The following is a 12599-nucleotide window of genomic DNA, read 5'->3' as shown; positions in this document are numbered from 1 at the left end:
GAGCACCATTAAATCCATTATTTAAAAATGGAAAGAATATGGCACAACAACAAACCTGCCAAGAGAGGGCTGCCCACCAAAACTCATGGACCAGGCATTAATCAGAGAGGCAACAAAGACACCAAAGATAACCCTGAAGGAGCTGCAAAGCTCCACAGCGGAGATTGGAGTATCTGTCCATAGAACAACTTTAAGCTGTACACTCCACAGACCTGGGCTTTACGGAAGAGTGGTGAGAAAAAACCCATTGCTTAATAAAGAAATTAATAAGCAAACACGTTTGGTGTTCGCCAAAAGGCATGTGGGAGACTCCCCAAACATATGGAAGAAGGTACTCTGGTCAGATGAGACAAAAATTTAGCTTTTTGGCAATCAAGGAAAACGCTATGTCTGGCACAAACACAACACCTCGCATCACCCAGAGAACACCATCCCCACAGTGAAGCATGGTGGTGGCAACATCATGCTGTGGGGATGTTTTTCATCTGCAGGGACAGGGAAACTGGCCAGAATTGAAGGAATGAAGGATGGCGCTAAATACAGGGAAATTGAGGGAAACCTGTTTCAGTCTTCCAGAGACTTGAGACTGGTACGGAGGTTAACCTTCCGGCAGGACAATGACCTGCCGGAACAAATACACCATGACAGCGCAATACACAAGGGGTGGAACAGTGGCAAAGGTACCCACATACTGCTAAAGCAACACTTGAGTGGTTTAAGGGGAAACATTTAAATGTCTTGGAATGGCCTAGTCAAAGCCCAGACCTCAATCCAATCGAGAATCTGTGGTATGACTTAAAGATTGCTGTACAGCAGCGGAACCCATCCAACTTGAAGGAGCTGGAGCAGTTTTGCCTTGAAGAATGGGCAAAAATCCTAGTGGCTAGATGTGCCAAGTTTATAGAGACATACCCCACAAGACTTGAAGCTGTAATTGCTGCAAAAGGTGGCTCTACAAAGTATTGACTCTGGGGGGGGGGGGGGGGGGTGAATAGTTATGCACGCTCAAGTTTAGTGTTCTGTGTTATTTCTTCTTTGTTTCACAATAAAAAATATTTTGCATCTTCAAAGTGGTAGGCATGTTGTGTAAATCAAATGATACAAACTCCCCAAAAATATATTTTATTTCCAGGTTGTAATGCAACAAAATAGGAAAAAATGACAAGGGGAGTGAATAGTTTCGCAAGCTACTGTATGTGTCCCCAGAAGGAAACACATAGCTTACAAAACTATATAGACTATTATTCTATGGTTACGTGGGAATGTGTTATTGTGTACTTGAGTGTACAAATGTGTGTAAATGTGTGTGTGCGTGTGTGTGTTGTACGTGTTATGTTGCATGTCCTTACTTGATTCTGTCATCAAGAGTTGTATTGTCCATCCAGACCCACACTCCCTCTTGCTTCTTATCTGTCAGTCCAATCCAGGGGCTGTTATCAAAATCAGTGCTTCTCACAATTTTTTCTTTTATAAACTCCTATGAAGGAGACAACTTATGTTAGTCAAACAATAGACTGAGATGATGCAGAAAGAGACACACCAGTAGAATATCTTTCAAATATTATATCTAGATAATTAAAACTACAGCTGGATCTTTAACTCAAATTTTAAAGGGGAATGGAAACACTTTAGAACACCAGCTAACTGTAAATCTCCATATTTGCAAGTCTGCTTAATCTTTTGGCTTATTTATCACACAATACTGTGTCCTAACCTGAAGTCTGCACTTTATTTGAGAGTCAAGTAGCAATTCATTACTGCACCTCCAATCTTACCTGCTCCTGCTGACTCTCTATGATGACCAGGTGTCCTCCGTCACGGATGCAGGCATACTGACTCTGTTCCCAGGTCAGTATGCCTATAGAGAAGTAGTAGCATGATCCATTGTAGAACTCCCAGCCAGGAGAACATGGTTTTGTATCAGCATTACATTCCTTCGGATTGCCTAGAAGAGAAAAGAGATAACATAATTGAAATGCGATAACTTTCAGTTATATATCTTGTGATGTTCTTATTAAATGTGTGTGTGCCCCTTTAAGAGAGCACAAGAGTTGTGAGCTAAAGGGGGAGTTAACCAAAAGAGAAAGGAGATAACTGGAATGAGAATCAATGACATTCTGTGTTTACATTGTCAGCCCAATTCTTATCTTTTGCCCAATTATTGGTATTTTGAGCAATCAGATCTTTTGACAGTAATTTAGCTAAATATCAGTATTGGGCTGCCTGTATAAACATTGCCTTATAGACAGAACGTGAATAAATGAACCCAGAGTCCACATATTCCACTGGAATCCCCTCTTTCACACAGGCTGTATTTACACAGGCAATACATTTCTGATCTTCTGCCCAATTATCAGCAAAAGAGCTGATCTGATTGGTCAAAAGCAGTGGTAGCTGTTGAGGGGAGGATGGCTCATAATAATGGCTCGCAAGCAGTAAATAGAATGACATCAAACACGTGGTCCATGTGTTTGATGCCATTCCATTCCATTCATTCTTTCTCTTTCTGATGAAATATCAGTATACTGTTGCTGGTATGCATAGACACTGCTTCACAATGCTAGCTAAATCAATATCTAGGTACACAAACAGTAGTGTATAATGTATGTAATAATATACATCCTATCCTATCAGGTAATCGTGCTTCCCACATTCTGGTGTAGATACTGTAGGAAATAAACTACATTATACAACGGGTGGGTCTAATCCTGAATGCTGATTGGTTATTAAAACCACATTCCAGCCGGTGTCTTTTCAACAAGTTAAAACTGGCTAAATCCATGACGTTAAAATGGTTATTTACTCTGTTCCATCTGACTGCGCAATCCACTGTCTCATCAGCCCAGCCAACCAATTGATAAACTTGATCTCCACTATCTAAATCATCTAGACATTATCTCACATTTCCTTTAGACTGAAATGTTGTTTTCAACAGCTGAGATTTTTTATAAACCTTTGTCTGTCTCTCCAACATTTGCAACATTGTTTCAATAAAAAAAAATGTATCTCCAGCTGTCCCATAGTAATGAAAGTGTCGGGAGTCGGGACAAGACAGACAGGCAGGCAGGCAACGTTTCTCAGCCTGTCGAAATCATGAATCCGCTGGCATAATTTTTATGGATATATACAATGAAATGTCAATTGAAAAAAGGTAAAACAAAACAAAGTGCAGTCTATCCAGCTTCAGTTGGAAATTGTGTTAGCTGTGATTGTGTTAGCTGTGCTGTTGGCTATCTCCTCTGAACAACACACTAGTGAGCACATTTTCTATGCCAGGTGAAATCACACCTCATTATTTAATTGTTATGGATGTATCCAAATGCATGTCTCTAGAAAACAGCTTAAACATATACAAATGCATCTACTTTGCTGTTATTCTGGCTGCACTTTTTGACGTGACTGTAAGTTAGCCATAATTGGCTTGCTAGCAAGCAAGGGATAAGAACGTTGCCAGCCAGTATGGCAATGGAACATTTAGAACAAACGACTGACTGACTGGGTAGTATCTATGGAAACACTGGGTAGTGTTTCCATAGATACAGAAACAAAAGACTGAACGACCGAATGACTGGGTAGTGTCTCTAGCAACCGAACCAATATAACGAACAGCCAGAAGACTTGGGTAGCAACCCTAGGTTTGTGTCGAGACTATATCTTGTGGAAGGATGAAATGGTATGAATAATAGTTAAAATAATGTTTTTTATGAAAATCTGTCAATCATTATTTGAATATGTTGGTAACCCGTTGTTTAAAAGTGATAATGCCCTCAAAGTCAATGTTTGGAGGATATATTGGCAAAGTTTGCTAGCCCTCGAATTCGTCTCAGGCCTCACAACACCAGTGCCAATATATCCTCCAAACACCGGCTTCCCGGACATTAGCACTTAAATGTATAAAATTAATTGCCAGAGCACAGATACAACAAAACCAAGCCAATTTGTCACGCTAAATGCCAATGCATCCAAAATGTGGTCTTTTCCAATTAAAACTCTGTACCTATTGACCACCCACTATCGGCACATTGCTTTCCTACCTCTAGCTAGCCTCTAGCTAGCCATCACATAGCAACAAAAAGTTAGGTCTGAATCTGAGTCACATCTGGCTTCAAAACCTAAGTCGAAACTCTTGCAGTAGTTCAATGGTATTCCATGAATCCATGATTCATTCTATTCTACGATTACATTCTTATTTTTTATGGGTAAATTTCATTGGTAGCTGTAATCCATCTAGTCACAACCACAGTACATGGGAATGATTGAACTGACCTTGGATGGTTGCCAGGAGATCTTTGACCCTAGTCAGGTTGGCCTCACAGTCTCGAAGACCCGAGGAGAACAGTTCTTCCTGGACTAAGAACAGAAGAGATTTACATCAAATTAGAAGACAGTGTATTACTGTTGAATTAAGGCCATATTACAAAGGAATGAAATGGCAAACAAAACATTTGAAGTACAAAATTACTTTCCAAGGCACTTCACCAAACTCATATGACAAATTTTCCATTAGGGCCAGGACTTTTTCCTGGTCAAGAAAAGGCCCTGTCCTTCCTCATATACAGTACAATGATAGCATATACAATATTCAAATAACATGTTTTGGGGAACAATACTACTGCAGTGTAAATCCTAATCTTGATAACATGGAAGTTTATATTGAAATGAGAAGTTTGAGTTAAAACTTCCCATTTAACACTTCACATTAGTTCGTCAAATGAAATCAAATGTTATGTGTCACATGCGCCGAATACAACTGGTGAAGACTTTACCATAAAATGCTTGCTTAGGAGCCCTTCCCTGAAATGCAGAGTTTAAATAGTAGCACAAGAGGAATAAAATAAAATACACAAGAATGGAGCTATGTACAAGGAGTACGAGTACCAGATCAATGTGAGGCTATATACAGGGAGAACCAGTACCAGATCAATGTGAGGCTATATACAGGGAGAACCAGTACCAGATCAATGTGAGGCTATATACAGGGAGAACCAGTACCAGATCAATGTGAGGCTATATACAGGGAGAACCAGTACCAGATCAATGTGAGGCTGTATACAGGGAGAACCAGTACCAGATCAATGTGAGGCTGTATACAGGGAGAACCAGTACCAGATCAATGTGAGGCTGTATACAGGGAGAACCAGTACCAGATCAATGTGAGGCTGTATACAGGGAGAACCAGTACCAGATCAATGTGAGGCTATATACAGGGAGAACCAGTACCAGATCAATGTGAGGCTATATACAGGGAGAACCAGTACCAGATCAATGTGAGGCTGTATACAGGGAGAACCAGTACCAGATCAATGTGAGGCTATATACAGGGAGAACCAGTACCAGATCAATGTGAGGCTGTATACAGGGAGAACCAGTACCAGATCAATGTGAGGCTGTATACAGGGAGAACCAGTACCAGATCAATGTGAGGCTATATACAGGGAGAACCAGTACCAGATCAATGTGAGGCTATATACAGGGAGTACCAGTACCAGATCAATGTGCAGAGGTATTTGAGGTAGATAGGAAGACAGGGTAAACTGACTAGGCATCGTCGGGATAGATCATAATAAGAGTTAAATAAAGGACAGAGTGTGTGTGTGTGTGTGTGTGTGTGTGTGTGTGTGTGTGTGTGTGTGTGTGTGTGTGTGTGTGTGTGTGTGTGTGTGTGTGTGTGTGTGTGTGTGTGTGTGTGTGTGTGTGTGTGTGTGTGTGTATATGTAGCGTATGTGAATGTGTGTGGGTTTTGTGTAGGAGTGTCAATGTAGTATGTTTGAGTGAGTGTGTGTATATGATTTGTATATATAGTCTGGTGAGTGTATATATGGTTGTATATATAGTCTGGTGAGTGTGCGTAGGGTCAGTGCAAGATATAGTCAGTGCAGATAGCTTTGGGTACCATTAAGTGACTATTTAGCAGTCAGACTATTTAGCAGTCTTATGGCCGATGCTCCGGTACCGTTTGCCAGATTGTAGAGGAGAGAACATGGCTTGGGTGGCCGCCTGGTGACCGCCTGATATAAAGGTCCTGGATGGCAGGGAGCTCTGCCCCAATGATGTACTGGGCTGTCCGCAACACCCTCTGTAGCGCTTTGCGGTAAAGGGTGGTGCATTTGCCATGCCAAGTGGTGATCCAGTAAGTCAAGATGCTCTCTGGTGCAGCTGTAGAACTTTTCGAGGATCCGAGGGACCATGAAAAATATTTTCAAGCTCACGAGGGGGAAGAGGCGCTGCCTTGCCATCCTCACAACTGTGCTGAGGTGTGTGGACCATGTTAAATCCTTAGTGATGTGGACGCCAAGGAACTTGGAGCTCTCGACCAACTCCACAACAGCCCTGTCGATGTTGATGGGGGCGTGCTCTCCCCTCTTTCACCTATAGCCCACGATCAGCTCACTGGTCTTACGGATGTTAAGGGAGAGATATTGTCCTGGCACCACACTGCTATGTCTCTGACCTCCTCCCTCCCTGAGGCCTAGCACCGTCGTTTCATCAGCAAACTTGATGATGGTGTTGTAGTCGTGCATGGCCACGCAGTCGTGGGTGAACAGGGACTAAGCACACACCCCTGAGGGGCCTACGTGTTGAATGTCAGCGTGTAAAGGATCCAGTTGCAGAGAGAGGTGTTCAGACCCAGGGTCCTTAGCTTGGTGATGATCTTGGAGGGGACTATGGTGTTGAACGCTGAGCTGTAGTCTATGTATAGCAATTTCAACTAGTTATTTCACCTCTTGTCAAGGTGGGAGAGGGCAGTGTGAAATGCATTTGAGATTGTGTCATCTGTGAATCTGCAGTTTATATGAATTGGAGAGGGTCTAGGCTGTCTGGGATGATGGTGTTGATGTGTGTCATGACCAGCCTTTCAAAGCACTTCAATAATTACAGACATGTTATGACCTTATTCTGATATGAATAGGAGTACAGCAGCCAGTCAGTCCCAGTTCAGTTGAGTCCTGTTCTAGACTACCTACCTGTTATGATGTGGGTCTCATTCTGTAGTCTCTTATAGCTGTCTTGTAGTTCAGTTGATCCCTGTTCTAGACTACCTACCTGTTATGATGAGGGTCTTATTCTGTAGTCTCTTATAGCTGTCTTGTAGTTCAGTTGAGTCCTGTTCTAGACTACCTACCTGTTATGATGAGGGTCTTATTCTGTAGTCTACTATAGCTGTCTTGTAGTTCAGTTGAGTCCTGTTCTTGTCACGCCCTGGCCTTAGTATTCTTTGTTTTCTTAATAATTTTGGTTAGGTCAGGGTGTGACATGGGGAATGTATGTGGTTTTTGTAGTGTCTAGGGTGGTTGTAAGGTTTAGGGGGTTTATTAGAGTAGTTGGGTTTATGTTTAGTATAGTAGTCTAGCTGTGTCTATGGTTGAGTGTAGGTATCTAGGGAAGTCTATGGTTGCCTGAATTGGGTCTCAATTAGAGACAGCTGGTTATTGTTGTCTCTGATTGGGAGCCATATTTAAGGCAACCATAGGCTTTAGCTGTTTGTGGGGAATTGTCTATGTTGAACGTAAGTAGTTTGTGTGTGCACTTGCGTTTGTAGCTTCACGGTCGTTTGTTGTTTTTGTATAGTTTGTATAAGTGTTTCGTTTCATGTTCATCTTCGTGGTAAAATAAAGGAAGATGCATTTTGCATACGCTGCGCCTTGGTCCTCTCTCTCACCTCAAGACGACCGTGACAGAATTCCCCACCAACATGGGACCAAGCAGCGTAAATCAAGGCAGAGTGGCTGGAAGCCCGAGAGGCTCCCCCAAAAATTTCTTGGGGGAGGGCACACGGGGAGTGTGGCTGGGTCAAGTGGGAGAATTGAGCCAGTTCCCCGTGCTTACCATCAGGAGCAGTTGGCTAAAAGAAGGTATGAGTCGGAGAATGTGGAGGAGTTATTGGACAGATTGGAGGAAAGTGAAAGGATGGGAGATTAAGAGACATTTGAGGAGTTGTTGGTGTTATTGGAGAAGAGCGAAGAGAGAGAGATGTTGATATGGGGGAGCATACAACCAGGTAAGGTTGGGAAGCCTCCTGTGCGTCTCCTGAGCCCTGTACGCACTGTTCCTTCTCCCCGCACTCTTCCTGAGGTGCGTGCCCTCAGCCTGGTACCACCAGTACCGGTACCACGCACCAGGCCTATAGTGCGCCTCAAGAGTCCAGTGTGCCCTGTTCCTCCTCCACGTACTAGCCCTATGGTGCGTGTCTCCAGTCCGGTACCACGCACTAGGCCTAATGTGCGTCCCCAGGGTCCAGTATGCCCTGTTCCTTCTCCCCGCACTAGCCCTGAGATGCGTGTCCCCAGCCCGGTACCACCAGTTCCGGCACCACGCACTAGGCCTAATGTGCGTCTCCAGGGTCCAGTATGCCCTGTTCCTCCTCCCCGCACTAGCCCTGAGATGCGTGTCCCCAGCCCGGTACCACCAGTTCCGGCACCACGCACTAGGCCTAATGTGCGTCCCCAGGGTCCAGTATGCCCTGTTCCTTCTCCCCGTACTCGCCCTGATGTTCGTGCCCTCAGCCCGGTACCACCAGTGCCGGTACCACGCACCAGGCCTATAGTACGCTTTGAGAGTTCAGTGTGCCCTGTTGTTGTTCCCCGCACTAGCCTGAAGGTGCGTGTCCTTAGCCCGGTGCCTCCAGTTCCGGCACCACGCACCAGGCCTACAGTGCGCCTCATCCGGCCAGAGCCATTCGACTGCCCAGTGCCATCTGAGCCATCCCTCTCCCCAGCGCCATCTGAGCCATCCGTCTCCCCAGCGCCATCTGAGCCGTCCGTCTCCCCAGCGCCATCTGAGCCGTCCGTCTCCCCAGCGCCATCTGAGCCGTCCGTCTCCCCAGCGCCATCTGAGCCGTCCGTCTCCCCAGCGCCATCTGAGCCGTCCGTCTCCCCAGCGCCATCTGAGCCGTCCGTCTCCCCAGCGCCATCTGAGCCGTCCGTCTCCCCAGCGCCATCTGAGCCGTCCGTCTCCCCAGCGCCGTCTGAGCCGTCCGTCTCCCCAGCGCCGTCTGAACCATCCGTCTCCCCAGCGCCGTCTGAGCCATCAGACTGTCCCTAGCCATTAGAGCCGCCCGTCTGTCCCGAGCCGTCAGAGCCGTTAGTCAGTCAGGAGCCGCTAGAGCCATTCGTCAGACAGGATCTGCCAGAGCCGCCAACCAGACAGGATCTGCCAGAGCCGCCAACCAGACAGGATCTGCCAGAGCCGCCAACCAGACAGGATCTGCCAGAGCCGCCAACCAGACAGGATCTGCCAGAGCCGCCAACCAGACAGGATCTGCCAGAGCCGCCAACCAGACAGGATCTGCCAGAGCCGCCAGCCAGCCATGAGCGTCCAGAGCCGCCAGCCAGCCATGAGCGTCCAGAGCCGCCAGCCAGCCATGAGCGTCCAGAGCCGCCAGCCAGCCATGAGCAGCCAGATCCGTCAGCCAGCCATGAGCCGCCAGAGCCGTCATCCAGCCAGGATCCGTCCCTCAGTCCGGAGCTGCCGTCCCTCAGTCCGGAGCTGCCCCTTATCCTGGTGCTGCCCCTTATCCTGGGCTGCCCCTTATCCTGGTGCTGCCCCTTATCCTGGTGCTGCCCCTTATCCTGGTGCTGCCCCTTATCCTGGTGCTGCCCCTTATCCCGGTGCTGCCCCTTATCCCGGTGCTGCCCCTTAGTCCGGTGCTGCCCCTTAGTCCGGTGCTGCCCCTTAATCCAGTGGGGTTAATGTGGAGGGTGGCCATTTGGAGGAGGCTACGAAAGCGGGTAGTGACTATGGTGGGGTGGGGACCACGACCAGTGCCGGAGCCGCCGCCGTGGACGGACGCCCACCCAGACCCTCCCCTAGACTTTGTGCTGGTGCGCCCGGAGTTCGCACCTTAAGGGGGGGGTTATGTCACGCCCTGGCCTTAGTATTCTTTGTTTTCTTAATTATTTTGGTTAGGTCAGGGTGTGACATGGGGAATGTATGTGGTTTTTGTAGTGTCTAGGGTGGTTGTAAGGTTTAGGGGGTTTATTAGAGTAGTTGGGTTTATGTTTAGTATAGTAGTCTAGCTGTGTCTATGGTTGAGTGTAGGTATCTATGGAAGTCTATGGTTGCCTGAATTGGGTCTCAATTAGAGACAGCTGGTTATTGTTGTCTCTGATTGGGAGCCATATTTAAGGCCACCATAGGCTTTAGCTGTTTGTGGGGAATTGTCTATGTTGAACGTAAGTAGTTTGTGTGTGCACTTGCGTTTGTAGCTTCACGGTCGTTTGTTGTTTTTGTATAGTTTGTATAAGTGTTTCGTTTCATGTTCATCTTCGTGGTAAAATAAAGGAAGATGTATTTTGCATAGGCTGCGCCTTGGTCCTCTCTCTCACCTCAAGACGACCGTGACAGTTCTAGACTACCTACCTGTTATGATGAGGGTCTTATTCTGTAGTCTCTTATAGCTGTCTTGCAGGTCATGCAGTTTCCCTGTTATTAAAGAGCAAATAATATGGAGGAATAACATGAATGTATTTACATATCTAACCATAAAGTAAGTAAGTAAACCTTGTCCAATCTAGAATGACCTATTATCTAACCATAGTCCTGTTAAAATTAAACAATATTTTATTCATCTATTACAGTGGAACTGCAGTATTTTAATCTGAGCCATTCCCCCATATGCAAACTGCATCTTAATGATTTATATGACGGATTCTCTGCAATATTTTTATAAGGGGTTGATCATGGTGAAGATCTCTGGATCATTGATATTCTCACCTGTTAGATTGTCTTTCATCTGGGCAAAGCGAGCCCCTTCAGCTTGAAGACTAGTCATGTTGGAAGCATCTGGAACAGAGACAAGGAGACAAGATGGAGGGTTGTTGTTTTTCTCTGGTGTTTGTCACTATCGTACCAACCTGAAATGTACTGGTCTGGGCTGGAATGGATATTTTCTTTGCACAGTGTCATTTTTAGCAGAGTTCCAGGCCAGCAACTATGGTGGATGCATAACCATTCCAGCTCGGTTCAGTAGTGTACAAGGGTTCAGTAGTGTACAAGGGTTCAGTAGTGTACAAGGGTTCAGTAGTGGAAAAGGGTCAGTGTTCAGTATAATGGTTCTATACTCACAGAGGACTCCCAGAGTGATAGCCAGGCCCAGCAGTAGAACACAGAGACACACCAGGGTCGCCACGGGAACTCTCCCAGACCCTCCATCAGGGATTGTAGCCTTTGACCCCATTGGGGGAGTGGGGTCACTATTGCCAGGGTCCCTTCCTGTAAAAGGAGTGGGTTTCAGAGGTTAAAAGGTCATAAGGTTTGTTATATTCGGGGTAAACTTTGAACATTGAGATATTAAAGACATGATAGATCAGACGCATAGTGTATAAGGATTGAAAGCGACTGGGTTTTATGTCAGGAGGTAGTGGGTCTCTGTAGAAAGACAGATGGCTTTGGAATGTGTTGGGTGGACGGGAGAAGATCACAGGATTGCTATAGGGGAAGCAGATGGACATCTGTGGATTAGGCAAAGTAGGGGTTGAGGTCAGGTCAGGTCAGATCCCCTGAAGTGAGAAATAAGGGTTTATTATCCTAGTACCCTCTTCCTGTGGAAGAATAAGATGTAAAAAAAAAAAAAAAACGTTTTTTCCAAGGGGCGGATCAGCTTAATATTGTGGAAAGATTGTTGCTTCCATCAATGTAATTGTCTGCATCATTTCCAATCCCAAATATATATTTTGGGGTAAATGTATATACCCATATACATACACATATGCATAAATATACACATACAGTGTGAAGAACAAGAATTTTATACACTGCTGATTTTGCAGGTTTTCCTACTTACAAAGCATGTAGAGGTCTGTAATTTTTATAATTGGTACACTTCAACTGTGAGAGACGGAATCTAAAACACCGTCAAACATGGAGGTGGAAACATTATGCCTTGGGGGTGTTTTTTCGCTAAGGGGACAGGACAACTTCACCGCATCAAAGGGACGATGGACGGGGCCATGTACCGTCAAATCTTGGGTGAGAACCTCCGTCCCTCAGCCAGGGCATTGAAAATGGGTCGTGGATGGGTTTTCCAGCATGACAATGACCCAAAACACACGGCCAAGGCAACAAAGGAGTGGCCCAAGAAGAGGCACATTAAATTAAGGTCCTGGAGTGGCCTAGCCAGTCTCCAGACCTTAATCCCTTAGAAAATCTGTGGAGGGAGCTGAAGGTTCGAGTTGCCAAACGTCAGCCTCGAAACCTTAATGACTTGGAGAAGATCTGCAAAGAGGAGTGGGACAAAATCCCTCCTGAGATGTGTGCAAACCTGGGGCCATCTACAAGAAACGTCTGACCTCTGATTGCCACCAAGTACTAAGTCATGTTTTGCAGAGGGGTCAAATACTTATTTCCCTCATTAAAATGCAAATCAATTTATAACATTTTTGACATGCGTTTTTCTGGATTTTTTTGCTGCTATTATTTTTTTGTTGATATTCTGTCTCTCACTGTTCAAATAAACCTACCATTAAAATTATAGACTGATCATTTCTTTGTTAGTGGGCAAATGTACAAAATCAGCAGGGGATCAAATACTTTTTTCCCTCACTGTATAAACATACCTACTTTTTTTTAGAAAATACCTTTATTATTCCCCGCAAACCCTA

The 12599-nt window shown here is 45.4% G+C and overlaps 1 protein-coding gene across 3 annotated transcripts in view; it reads right to left on the bottom strand.

Moving 5' to 3' along the window:
* LOC129835376 (asialoglycoprotein receptor 1-like) overlaps window positions 1-12599 on the bottom strand; it is a 31610-nt gene that overhangs the window by 2376 nt on the left and 16635 nt on the right. Inside the window, exons 3-8 of one of the 3 annotated variants that reach the window (XR_008756408.1) lie at window positions 11065-11211; window positions 10714-10782; window positions 10360-10422; window positions 4267-4350; window positions 1776-1945; window positions 1350-1430 (exon numbers count right to left, since the gene is read on the bottom strand). Coding sequence is in view for 2 of the 3 variants with exons in the window: in XM_055901014.1 (XP_055756989.1) it covers window positions 1350-1477; window positions 1776-1945; window positions 4267-4350; window positions 10360-10422; window positions 10714-10782; window positions 11065-11211 (661 nt within the window). In the remaining variant the exon portion in view is untranslated. Of the gene's footprint in view, window positions 1-1349; window positions 1478-1775; window positions 1946-4266; window positions 4351-10359; window positions 10423-10713; window positions 10783-11064; window positions 11212-12599 lie in introns of all 3 variants that reach the window. The other 2 variants (XM_055901014.1, XM_055901015.1) reach the window with 2 other exon arrangements.

Source organism: Salvelinus fontinalis, chromosome 36, assembly GCF_029448725.1.
Source record: "Salvelinus fontinalis isolate EN_2023a chromosome 36, ASM2944872v1, whole genome shotgun sequence".
NCBI classification, from domain to species: Eukaryota; Metazoa; Chordata; class Actinopteri; order Salmoniformes; family Salmonidae; genus Salvelinus; species Salvelinus fontinalis.
Note: the sequence above shows the minus strand (reverse complement) of the source record. Positions and strands in the feature narration are given on the sequence as shown.